Raw genomic sequence first — 13,122 nt, 5'->3', positions numbered from 1 at the left:
CTATCCAGGGTCATTTTCCCCCATGGCTCCCCTGCCCTTTGACTACACGCCTCTCTTTGGTGAGTTCTCTGTGCTAGCACATTGAGGTTTGAAGGGTACCACCCTGAAAAGTATGTCCATATGGAATGAGGATCCCCCAAAGGGAAAACAATAGAACACATTGCACGGGTCTCACCGGAAACATACCTGCAAACTTCAGGAGAACCCTAACATTCCCATCGGACAGCCTGAGTTGGGAGATCACTCCCTCTGGAGTGAGTCTCTGAGCTGAGGGCAGGGCTGGCAGACTGTGGTGAGCCCTAACCATCTCATTGCCCGTTTCCCAGCCAAGCATAACAGCACAAATGAAACACATGTGCAAATGATACACGATTCAATATGTCAGGGCCTGCATGTAAACCTTTGTGGGGACATGGCCTTGCTCACTAGCTACATGAGATCGGTGATTGCTCACAGATTGGGCCAGCAGCTAAGGAGCTATTACAGGGCACAGGCTCTCAAGGCTAACCTTTACAGAAAGGCTTGCCAGCACTTCTGTTAGAGACAATTCTAGATTGTGTATATTGATCTGAGCTGCTGGCGCTCATCCAAAAGGAAACTCCAAACCTGTCCTTGGGAAGCCTATGACACTCAGACTCTCCACTCCTGGTGCACGGATTGGTTGCAACAACAGACTTTTGCTTGACCTTTTCTTCTAAGTGCCTTCCACTATCTGAAGACCCTAGAGAAGACAAGGCCTGCTGCTTCTCCAAACTGCCTGTTGACCTTTAACACCAGAAGGTTAGAAGATAAAATGAACTGCTCAAGATTACGGCAAGCAGCAGGCCTGAGTTCAAATCCCAGTTCCACTGCTTTCTCACCCCAGCTTTGTGTGAGTCATTTGCTTTCTGAGCCTCATTTTCCCTAGTAATAAAATACAGAGAACAATAGACTCATTCCCAAGGCTTATGATGCGGCAAAGGGGAGAAGAAGCCAAAATGTTAAGTTTATGGAAAACAGTTTATTGCATGGGTTCTAATTGATCTTAATAATAAAAACCTGGAGTCAGATATTGGGCTAAATGCTGAAAGGTCGGAGAAGGAAAGGAGCCAGCCACTCGAGAGATTTTTTTTTTTTTTACCTCTATTGAATCCTCAGACTGGAGGGGGCAAGATCCTGTCTCTAGGAAACCTCAGACTGAATCCTGAGCGTGGTCTCCTCCCATCCTTTCCCTCTCTCTGCCCAGCTCCATCACTTCCTGCTTCTACTTCACTAGTGTTGGGATTAAAGGTGTAAGCCACCACTGCTTGCCTCTGATTCTCTCTTAGACTGATTCAATCTTTCGTAGCCCAGGGTGACCTTGAACTCACAGAGATCCACCTGCCTCTGTCTCCAGAGTGCTGGGATTAAAAAAAAGGTGTGTGCTGTGCCATCACTGCCTGGCTTCTATGGCTAACTTGTGTGGCTAGCTCTGCATTCTGGTCTTCAAATTTTATTTGTTAAAGCACAGACAAAATACCGCCACACAGGTTAATAGTATTTTGATCCCAGTCTTTAAAAATCAAATGATGGCCAGGTGGTCATGGCTCACACCTTTAATCACAGCACTGAGGAGGCAGAGGCAGGCAGATCTCTTTGAGTTTGAGGCCAACCTGGTCTACAGAGATAGTTCCAGGACAGCCAGCACTATATAAAGAAACCCTGTCTCAAAAAAAAAAAAAAAAAAAAAAAAAAAAAAAAAAAAAAAANAAAAAAAAAAAAAAACTAAAACAGAACAAAACAACAACAACAAAAACACAAAACCAACCAAACAAAAGAAATGATGGTATGATAGTGAACAGATTTTTGGCAGACAAAACTTGGCATTTAAAACCACCACCTCCTTCTCTAACTACCTCCAAGACACTAGGCAAATTGCTTTATCTCTGCTACATGTATTCCTCTCGAGGAAATATGAAAATTTAATACCATTCTAGAGCACTTTATGGGGTTTAAGAAAACAATGTTCATGAAGTATTCAGTCTCCTGAAGAGATCTAGCAAACACCAGCACTTTCTCTTTGATTTACCATCTTGTTCCTGGTACTGAACCAGGCCCTGGGGCCCTAAATAAGACGCCATGATTGGAGACACATGCCCTCTCCTCTGTGCCACATCAAAAGGCCATACAACTGTTCAATACCTGGATGCCCGTGACTAAGGCCTTAGTGAAAATCCAGGTCTCACTCAGGTGTAACCAAACTGGTTTTTGGTGCCAGCCAGCAGCCACCCGTTGCACCTCTCCTGCAAATGGCTGTGGAGAGCAGGCAAGAAGGGCAGGCAGGCATAATGAAAAGGTCACAGATGAATATTTATCACCCAAGGGAAAAATATTTGGATTAAGGTTTTCAGTAGACTGGGTAGAGCAGCCATGCAGCCTGATACCCCACTTTAAAAGCTGTAACTTTATCTGTGCTAAAGGGTGTGTGGCTGGGGCCTCAACTGAGGTAATGGGCTTCTGGGCTTCAGGGCCGGCCTTATCCTGGCATTTGTGACCTCTGCCTCCACAATCCTACCTCCTGCTAGTGACAGCACACAGTCCCTGTAGACACCAGGCTTGCTCCATGACTGCTATGCCACAGTGTCCCCCTCCCAAGCTGCAATGCCTATCTCTTCATGCTGCTCCCTGTATTCCAGGTAAGCTGGTCCCCTCTGCTCCTTCCTTCCTCCCTCACCTGCATCCTTCCCTCCTTTTTATTTGTATCACCTTGTCTTTTCTTTCTGTTGAGCAATGAATGCTTTCCCAGAGTGGGCTTTGTGCCAAGAACTGTGGTGGGGGGGGGTGGCATGGAAAACAGACAACACAGAGGTCTTTTCTCAGGGACCTGACACTCCCTTTGTGTTCGTGAATCTTTCAAAATCAAACAAAACAGCAAATGAGGGGCAAAAGAAAACAAGGACAAAATCAAACAATGATGGCCTGAGGTCACAGGGTCATGTGAGCCTGGCAAAGGCCCCGTTAGATAAGATGCTAAGGGAAGGCTCTTCCTGGAGGTGACATGCCAAATTAGGTGAATGAAAACCAGTCCAGCCGGGAGCTGAGGGAACAGCATTCTAAACAGAGGGAACAGAAGTGAGGGAAGGACCAGAGTAAGAACAAACAGTCCTATTGAAGAAATAGAATGGAGTGGCAGAGAGAATCAAAAACTAGAGGGCAGTTCTGGGAGTGAGAATGATCTGGGAGTCAGGGGCAGCTTTGAACCCTGGCTTGAGATGGGGGTTGTTTTTATCCTACTGGCAAAGTAAAATCTTTTTAGTTTTTAGGAAAGGCATCTACACACAGCACCCTCCACCTTGTCTGGGCTATCTCCCCAGCTAACACTAAGATTTGGGTGTTTATACAAATTTATGTCATCAAAGAAACCCTGGTCTCCTAGCCACAGCACCCTGCGTGCTTTCCTCTTGACATGGGTCACAATTTTATAATAAATAGCTAATAGTTTAATTAGATGCCTGGATCTCTTACAGCACTGTAGCACTATTCCTGAAGGCAGACTCTTTTGGGTGCAAAACCCTGCACAAAGCCAATGCAGAGCAAAGGCTTAAGAGAAGATTTTTGTGATGAGAACAAAGGAATGAGGGAAGAAGGGTTGAGTTTACCCATGGGTGTTGTGTTTTGGATACACCCTTCTGTGAGCCCTGAGATGCCACTTACATAAAATGTGTATTACATTGACATATCTTCCAATATATATTAAGCAATCTCAAAATGGCCTACGATGCCTAAGAAGGCAAATCCTGAATAGGTAGTTGCCATACTGAATATAGAATAATGACCCCTCTCATCTGCCTCCAAACCATCCAGGCTGCAGTTAGCTGAATCCATGCATGCAGACCCCAGGGCTACAGAGGAGCAGCTGTATTAAAATGAACCTCTGGATCCCCTTTGGAGACCCAGCAGCAGCTGGTGATGCTGGTGTCAGCTCTGAGCTCTGAGACAGCTTTCATTTAAAGCTATGGTCAGCCCTCTGGCTGGAACATCCTCCAAGGATACACTGGCCTGGGGCGTTCTTCACATCATCTCCTGGGGCAGAGGTGGTGTTCATCTTCTCTGCATTGGGGAACTGGCTCAAAAGCTGCATCTGGAAGTCCTCTCGTCGTTCATACTCTTTCCCTCGGTAGATGAACACTTTGTTCTGCAGAGAAGGGACACAACTGTCAGAGATGTCAGGGCCTGGACATGCAAGACATATTACTCAAGCTGAGCTGAGAGGCTTTCAAAACGAGCCTGGGCCTGGTGGAAAGGGACAGCTTCGGGTATATCTTTCTCCTTTCAGCTTCTCATCTGTGAAAGCAGGGGCTGACTTAGCAGGGTGGGCCACTGCTTTAACGGGCCTAGCTCTGAAGGGCAGGGAGATCATGGATGCTAAAGATCTTGTTTAGAGCAATCTACAAACAGCTCCTGGGACCACTCACCATGTCACACCCTCTTTATTTACATGGTTGTAAAATTGCCTGATTCCTTTCTATGGCCCTTGAAGGCTGGGACTATGGGCTGAAAGGGACCAGTATCCAGGCCCTTCATTACCTGGTTCCTAACCTTGTACCTATGCAGGTACTCTCTTTACCTATGAACCACATCAGTCTTCTCTAGAACAGAAGCTGTCAATGGGTAAGTTGGGTCACCTAGGGAACATTGGCAATTCCTGAAACCATCTTTTGGTTGTCCTAACTATCTTTTGGTTGGGATAACTAAGGGTGGTGATGCCCCTGGCAGTGAAGAAAAGAGGCAAGGGATGCTCCTAAGCAGCCTACAATACACAGGGGAACCTCCACAGCAAACATTTAAAAGGTTCATATATCTAGATAACAGGGTAGGAAAACCTGTTCCATCTTTGTTCCATCTTTGTTACATCTAATGGCAACTAAGTTCATCTGTCCAAACTGAAGCCTATCACTTACCTATATGTGCACTAAGCTATCTGGGTGCCAGAGAGAACTGGGCATCTTTAAAGTTCAGATTCCCAGTTCTCACTCTAGACCTGCTAAAGTCTCTGAGAATCATTCCAGGAGTCCACATTCCTAACAAGTTCTCAGGAGGGTCTGATGTACAAACAGGGCTGGGCAGCTACACTGCTTCACCCAGGAGACTCTCCCTGCCCATCTCACTGTTGTTCATGGTAGTTTCACCTGTAAGTCCACTATGGTGCCCATGTTGACTGGTGACGGTGAGAGCCTTAGTTCCTAGACTACACTGTGAACCAAGTGAAGTCAGGTCAGAGGTCAGGTCTGCTATTTTTCTGGCATCTCCCTGACCCAGAATTACAGCACAGGATCACATAGAAACAATCCTATGGATGACAAAATCCTACCCGCTACACACAAAAGGCTGCCACTGAGACACTGGTCAGAAATGATGCTATAGGGACCCTGCAGGTCCCTACAATTTTTTCAGAGGCCACAGGATCAAAACTGCTTCCATGATGATACTAAGGGTGTCGTTTATCTTTCTCATCCACGTTTGATCCTGCTGCTGAGCAGGATGCTGATAGGTTTCTGTTGAGCCATAGGACCATGCCATGATAACAGATCCACACAGCCATGGGAACAGAGCCCTTTGCAGTCAGGTTAGACTTTAGAGGTGTATGCCAAGATATAATTGAAGTCTGCTCTGCTATCTCTGTTTATTCACTTGAGACAGGGTCTCTCTACATAGTCCAGCACAGCCTGCAATGTTCTATCTAGACCAGGTGGCTCTATCTTCCTGTCTCTGTCTCCTGAGTCTTGGGATCACACATGTTCCTCGATGACTTTTTAAGTTGGAAAAATGTAGCTATCATTTATAATTTATGCTAACATGTGATCCTGGCATGGGTTTGTTGTTATTTTTCAGTAAGTTACCGGACATTTCCAATTTTTCTTAGTTTTTGTTTTTTCATATGATAATTTGTAGAAATCATTCACAAATAAAGAAGTACCTTGTGTCTTCAAAAAATATTAAGAGAGCAGGGGGTCCCATAACTCAGTAGAATCGGAGCTACTGCCCCATCTTTCCTTGGTAGTAGATCCTGCCTGGGCTTCCCTTGACCACCTCAGTCCCGAAATGCGGTCCTCACTACTCCTCCCAAGAAGCTCAATTTATGGCGTAAGAAACCTATCACTACCACTAAAGGCAGACTTGGGGGTTCTACTGGGGACAGTGGTAATCCTTGGACAGAGCAGAGCTCAGCTCCTAAGCTGTGAGCTTCCAAGAACAAGCAGATCATCAGAGCACAGGGGGACAGCTATGATCCCAAGGTTCCCAGACCCCAGCCTGAGTCACAGGCAAACCCACCCTCAGGAAGGTAGGGAATCCCTGGCCATAGTATCCGACAGCAAAGTAGTCTGGTTTGGGTCTAAGGATTTTCATGATGTTCTCATAGAATTTGGCCTGCTGGATCTGAAAGAAGAAAACATGAATTATATATCAAGACAACACAGATGTGTATCAAAGGTACTTTCGACTGAAAAGAGTCCAAAGTTATGACATTATCCTCACCCCAGAACCAATATACCAGCTGTAGATAATGGCGCGTGTGTGGTTATGGCTGTATTGCTGTGGATAGAGCCATGCTTAGAGCCCATGCCTACTGTGTTAGGTGTCCCACCTGCAGGAGTGCATTTACCTATCTCATATTCATGTCATTCTTGTGAGCATCTCCAGTGCTTTAAGTAAGGAACTAGGTGCTGGTCCATGTGGATTTGACCCCAGTGAGCAGCTGTGGTCCTGTTGCCCTCACTGTACTCCTTTCTCTGTGAACATGTGGCAGTGACAGGCATTTGTGAGAGCACGGATGTCCAAATGTCTAATAGATAGAGACATCTTCCTGTGTGTGCACACCTCATACTTGGTCCACACCAATAGGTGTGTGCTTTTCAGATGCTAATATCCTTGAAAGCGGTTTGCAGCTCACTCTGTACTGATGGGGGATTCCCCTCTGTATGCTGTGGATATCATTGGTTAATAAAGAAACTGTCTTGGGCCTGCCCAGGGAATAGAGGTAGGTGGGGAAAACTAAACTGAGTGCTGGGAAAAAGAAGGAGGAGTCAGGGAGAAGCCGTGGAGCTGCCGCCGGAGACAGACATGCTAAAACTTTGCTGGTAGGCCACGACCTTGTGGTGATGCACAGATTAATGGAGATGGGTTAAATTAAGATGTAAGAGTTAGCAAATAAGAAACTAGAGCTAATGGGTCAAGCAGTGATTTAAATAATATAGTTTCTGTGTGATTATTTCGGGGCTGAGCAGCTAGGAACCAACTAGCAGCTTCCTACAACACCATACTTGACAGAATTTTGCGGTTGCTATTGGACCCAAGGACATCTTGACATAGCACAAACATGTGAAGAGATGTGTCATAAGGATCTTTCGATGTGACATAGAACATACATGTGGATCTAGACAGGTGCCTGGGTGGTATGTGCTTCATTCAGGGATGTTAATGCACATTAGTAGATGTCTGTGTATAAACTCTGCACACCTCTGTGTCTGAAAACATCTATATGCTCCTGGGATATTGCCACTAAGTGTCCACTGACGCAGGCACATGTTTGTATTTGAGTCATATCTTACATGCAGCAAAGAGCTCAGCAGATTATAACGTGATTATCACTCTATCCCTCCATCCCCCTAGCTGGTGAGACTCTCAACATTCTGGCTCTCATTCTACCATTCTCCTGGAAACATCTACATTGGCCTTTATGGGCTGAGAAGGGTGCCTGGGAGCCTGCCTGGCACCTGGGCAACCAGGAATTGTGCGGGTTGGAAGGGGTGTGAGGGATGAAGGAGCAACCGGCAAAGCTCTGCATTTCCCCTGGCGAGGCCAACTCCCTACTAATTCCTGGCCTCTGCAGTGCAGGTGGGGGAGATTGGTTCCTTTACTTCTTATTCCCCCCACCACCACATCCCGAACATCAACATTCTAATGGGACCAGCCAGATGGGGAGCATGTTAATGTGATTTATCTGTTCACCGAAAAGCACAAAGTTGTGCTTTTATTTAATTGGTTTGGTGATTTGTGGAACTTTTACTGCAAATGTAACAGAACATTTATTGGGCGTGCAACAGCTGTGGCAGCTGCGGCTCCATCTAACAATGGAAGGGTGATGTTCACCCTGGCCTCACTCAGGTCCTTCTCCGTCCTTCTGTTTCCCTAAGCTACAGGACTCTCTTTTCTCTGCCTGTCTGAGATGCGTGAGCCCTGTGCACAGGCCTCTGGGCAGGTGGCTTTCAGGGGAAGCCTTACCAGGTTCTGGCTGAGCAGCTCGTAGTCAAAGATCTCCATCTCATACTGTTCTGCCAGCTCCTTGCACAGGCTGATAGCCTCTTCCCACATCTGCAGGGGCATCACGGAGAAAAAGGTTAGCGGTGTCTCGGCTTTTCCAGAGACTTGAGCCTAGCTGTGGCCCACTAGAGTTATACCGCAGACATCTTCTCACCCAGCTCTAGTGCTGATGCAGAGTGAGCCTGGGACTTGGTGGTAGTATAACCTTTCCCTGGCTTCTCCTCCTGCTCCTTCAAAGAATAATGGAGCAGGCTGTTTCAATGCTCTCTGCTTCTTTCTAAGCACCTGGAGAGAGGTCACTAACAGCATTCTCATATTCCAGATGAGAAATGGAGGTTCATCTGCCCAACCAGGAGTGGGCTTGGAGGCCGGCCTCATTGGGCACAGCTCCATTTGCTACTTTGTAAGTGCTTGGAGACTTATCACTCCCTGAGTCCCCCACTTCCACAGGGTGCAGGTTAGGCAAGGGAGGCACCAGAACCTTCTGCTAGAGAGGAATGATTCCCAGTGAAGTAAACAAATGGACCGACATCAGAGAATTTCTGGGGATGGAGCTGGGTGCCAATGTTCAGTCTCTGGTCTTCTCCTCTGCCAGTCAATGCTGCATCGTAACATGGTGATGTGATTGTAGGGAACGGGATAGAGATGGAGGTAGGAGTGTGCTAGAGTATGAAAACATCATTGAAAGCTTAAAGTGGGTCTTCTCTGCCTTTAACATAAACTGAAAACATGGACACAAAGAAGTCCACACACTTTCCTGCCGCTCTGCTTTAAGCCAGATGCCAAGATCATCCCCCATCCTGGATTGCAGAGGCATCCGTATGCTCTGCAGCCAGGCGTGGGGGAAAGGCAGGGCTGGCTGGGAGTTTGACAGTCTCTGAGGATCCCCATCCCCATTCCACACTGGGCTGAAAACAGAAAGTGCCCCTAAATGGAGAAGCTGGGGGAGGCAGGGGATGAGAGAGCAGAGGCTGCCAAAATTCATCATGAGCTTCCTAACAAAGTGCTCTCTGCATCCAAGCATAGAAATAAATAAAACCAAGTGTGGCACAGAGGAACCATGGCAGTAAACCCCAGACAGCTTAGTGAGCAGCATAAAAATGCTTTATGTGCCAGGGGGACCCCTGTCTGCAGGCTCTACCCTGAACAAGAAGCTTGGGTAATGATCTTGGCTGGGCCAGGGCACTGTTGGGCACAATGAAGGGGGAGGGGATACCAGTGCCAACTTCCCAACAGTACTGGAATAGGAGGAAGCAATGGGGTCCCCATGTGCTAAGAGATTTCTAAGAGCCAGAGAGGGGCAGAAGTCAGATGTCTAGCATTTCCTCCAGTCCTCGAGGGCCTCTGACTTTCATTGATCTTGCTGGGCTTTACACACTGGTTATGGAACAGTGACTGAGTTCTGGGAACAGTTCATGGCCGTCCATCTGTGTGGTCACCGAACAGGTACAAAAATTGGGGAAGACACCATTTCTGTTCCTATGAACATCAGAGGTGAAGCCCAAGGAGTTGTGTGGAACCGTTGGGTTTGGGGAGGCACTATATCTGGTGGTGCCAAGATAGACTCATGGAGCGATGGCCACTGTGTGCGTCTGCAGGGAAGGAAGGCTGAGGGGTTCTAGCTAGTTTAGTTTCTAGAAGCTTCCATGGCAGTAGTTTTCAGGGTGAGTTGAGGCACCATCATGTTCTTCTGTTCCCACCCTCACTACTGTACGATACCAAAAGGTAACATGCGAGATATGATACTGATTGGCAGTCTGTTTTACAAATGCTTTGAGCACAGGGCTCTTGTGCTTTTTTTTCCCCTTTTCTCAGTACAGGGTGGCTGAGTCGATTCCAAGCTGGAGCTAAACCTTACCCCTCTTGGAGCTCTCCCAGTGGGACTGATGTAATCAGCAATAAACAAATAGAAAGCTCTTATTTGATGGCTAGAGGGGCAAGAAGTTCAAGAGGTGGCAGTGTCTCTGCCCCCAAGAGGCTTCGAATCATAAATTCTAGGACAGTCTTTTACAACTGCTGAGCCTTAGGAATTTATAAGCCCTCTGTAGACATTACCTCATTGGATCATTCTGGAAAAGGTGGGAAGAGCAGACCAAGGCAGGGGCAATGAGCTGAGGAGGCAGTATAGACCTACACCAAGCATCCAGTGGTTTCCCAAAGATGGTGAGAGATCTTGCCAGTCCCATGGAAGCAGGGCTACAGCTGAGCCAGAGGGCTTATGGAGGGCTTCAGAGAGGAAGTGGGAGAGTTAGGCAGCAATGATGGCAATTATGGCTTAGCAAGATGGCATTGCTGGACACTCGCTACCATGCTGACGTGTGTGCCATTTCTCTACCTAGTTTTCATCTTACAACTAAGAAACAGGTGCTGTTAGTGTCTTACTATGGTGGAAGGAGAACTAGAATGTCGGGGGGGGGGGGGCAAGAGAAACTGTGGATAGACATGAGGGATGATACACCCAGGCGTAAAGTTGGTGTGGCGTGGTGTGCTGTGCTATGCTATGCTGTACTGCCTACGGGGCAGATGGTGGCCTTCAGGCTGGACACATCTGAAGGTCTGCTGGAAATTGTGGCTGGATAGCAGCTGGTCTGCACCATTTCCTGGGCAATCCTGCTAGAATCTTTGATGAAAATATCACTGACAGCATAATGTCACCCATGAATCTACTCATTCACCCAACGAATATCATTGACTCCTGCACGTAAGGTTTTGTTTTAGCCACCAGATGATGGATGAGCAGAAGTCTTTGCAATCTAGGTATTTCAAAGTGAGGCCCTAGATAGTAATCCCTGTCAATCCCTGGTGAAGCAAGCGCTTTTCTCTGAAGAAATGAGAAGGGTGGCTCAGGTCAGGAGTGCTGAAGGTGGTCAGGGATGCTCTTGCGACATCTAATTAAAACCCTGAAGAGGAAAAAGATCCAGCCTCCCAGTGGACAGTTGTGTGGGGATGCTCCAAAATGTGCAAAGGAAGTGCAATGGTTCAGGCGTTAGAAAGAGGTCAACACAGAGCATCCTCCTCAAGGATTGGATGAGAGAGGCGTTTAGGGACCCACATGGGGAGAGTTATGTAATTAATTCTAAGTGTAATGGGGGTATCATTGAAACGATTATCCACTGGTGCCCTGGTTAGCTTGTGTTTCCAACATGGCACAACCTAGAGACATCTGGAAAGAGGGAAACTCAGTTAAATACTATCCTCCATCAGACTGACCTGAGGAGGCCGTGTCTTGGCTCCTAAATGATGTAGGAAGACCCAGCCCACTATGGGCAGCACTGTCCCGAGGTAGATGGTAACTGAGGTGTATAAGAAAGCTAGCTGAGCATAAGCCAGGGGGGCAAGGCAACAAGCTGTGTTCCTCCATAGTTCCTGCCACCAGGCTCCTGTCTCAAGTTCTTGCCCTGACTTCAATAGACGGTGGGCATGATTTGGAAATGCAAGATGTTCATCACAGAAGCAGAAAAGCAAACTAACTAGCAGAACAGACAAATGGCATGTCCCCATGTATGTTTTATGGCCTCTTTGCTTTCTACACAGTGGATGCTCTGTCAGGGCAATAGAGGAAGCAGGGAAGCTGCTTAGGATCTGTTGTAGCTCCATGTGTGAGGTTTGTAGCTGATCAGAGGTGGAAAAAAGATGGAAAGAAGTGAACAGACGTCAGCTGCAGAAGATGAGAGTTGGCTTGACCTGAGGGTGAACCGAATGCAGAGTACAGGAGAGATCTGTCCCTCCCAATGACTCCATGTAGTGAGGAGGGCAGGCTCCAATTACCTTTCCTTTATCAAAGTAGCCTATAATGGTCTCGTAGAGTGTCTCCTTCAGCTGCCGGTGTGTCTGGGGATGCTGCTGGCCTGTCTGCATGACCTGCGATGCACACTGTTCATCTGACCACTGCAGGGAGAACATAGGGAGGCAAAACAGAGCTAAGTGGCAGTCAAGGACAGATGTCTTCCCAAGATGAAAGGCAGAAACCACCCTCTCCAAGTTTGGTCCTTTCTCTCTCTCAGCTCATCTCTGAAATCTCAGGTTTGCTTTGGGGGAACTGCATCATGGATATGTGTCTTCACTCAGCATCTTGGAGGTTGTCCTCCAGCAGCACTTATAATACAGAGAGGGTGAGCCAGCAACCATGAGCCATTAGGACATCTCTGGTGAGGAGCAAGATGAAGCTTTGTAGACACTTTATGTGGGCCTCCCTGGGGTCCCATCTGTCTGCAGTCAGACAGACGCTGTCTGTAATTTCCATTTGTGCAGTGACTCTGATTTGGGCTAAATTGGACATCTTTGACTTTCTAGTGGTTCCACAGTGTGGAGCTGGTAGGGATTTTCTCTAAACCATAATGAGACATGGACCCCTGGCTTCAAAAGCCAAAGGAAAGAAATCTTGCTTTTGCAGCAACATTGTCTAGATACGGAAAGCAGCTCAGTGGGCATGCTAAAGGCTTATCCTTGGCAACAGATTGGATACTGTGTAATACTGAAAACATGCGTCCTGGGGACTATCACAATTATTGAAAGTAAAGGTCACTCGGCACCTCTCCTGTACAGGAGAAATAGCACCGAGAATTGTGCTGCCAGGTTGGGAGCTTGGTGGGGCACCAACAAAAGGAAAATTCATTTGACATTTTTTTTCCTTCTTGTTCTTCTTTCTTTCATTCTGTTTAAAAACTCTTCAGTTTACTGGATGTACTCAATGGGGATCTCAGCATGGCTGTCTTCCTGGGACAGTACCTTGAGAAGCCAGGTGTGAAGCAGGAGCGTGTAGGCAGCCTCTGTATAATTGTCGCAGTCCAGGTGAAGATCACGGAGCTTATACAGGTATCTGTTTAGGGAGTTGGAAGATGG

The 13,122-nt window shown here is 47.1% G+C and overlaps 1 protein-coding gene across 1 annotated transcript in view; it reads right to left on the bottom strand.

The window, feature by feature from the left end:
• Nucleotides 1-13,122, bottom strand: part of Dock2 (dedicator of cytokinesis 2) — a 398,899-nt gene that overhangs the window by 24,562 nt on the left and 361,215 nt on the right. Inside the window, exons 37-41 of the mRNA XM_050138695.1 lie at nt 13,009-13,099; nt 12,049-12,168; nt 8,242-8,331; nt 6,292-6,396; nt 4,012-4,153 (exon numbers count right to left, since the gene is read on the bottom strand). Of these exons, the coding sequence (XP_049994652.1) occupies nt 4,012-4,153; nt 6,292-6,396; nt 8,242-8,331; nt 12,049-12,168; nt 13,009-13,099 (548 nt within the window). The remainder of the gene's footprint in view (nt 1-4,011; nt 4,154-6,291; nt 6,397-8,241; nt 8,332-12,048; nt 12,169-13,008; nt 13,100-13,122) is intronic.

This window comes from Alexandromys fortis, unplaced genomic scaffold, assembly GCF_014885135.2.
Source record: "Alexandromys fortis isolate MF-2015 unplaced genomic scaffold, M_Fortis_MF-2015_v1.1 scaffold_11, whole genome shotgun sequence".
Classification (NCBI taxonomy): Eukaryota; Metazoa; Chordata; class Mammalia; order Rodentia; family Cricetidae; genus Alexandromys; species Alexandromys fortis.
This window is presented reverse-complemented; position numbering and strand designations above follow the sequence as displayed.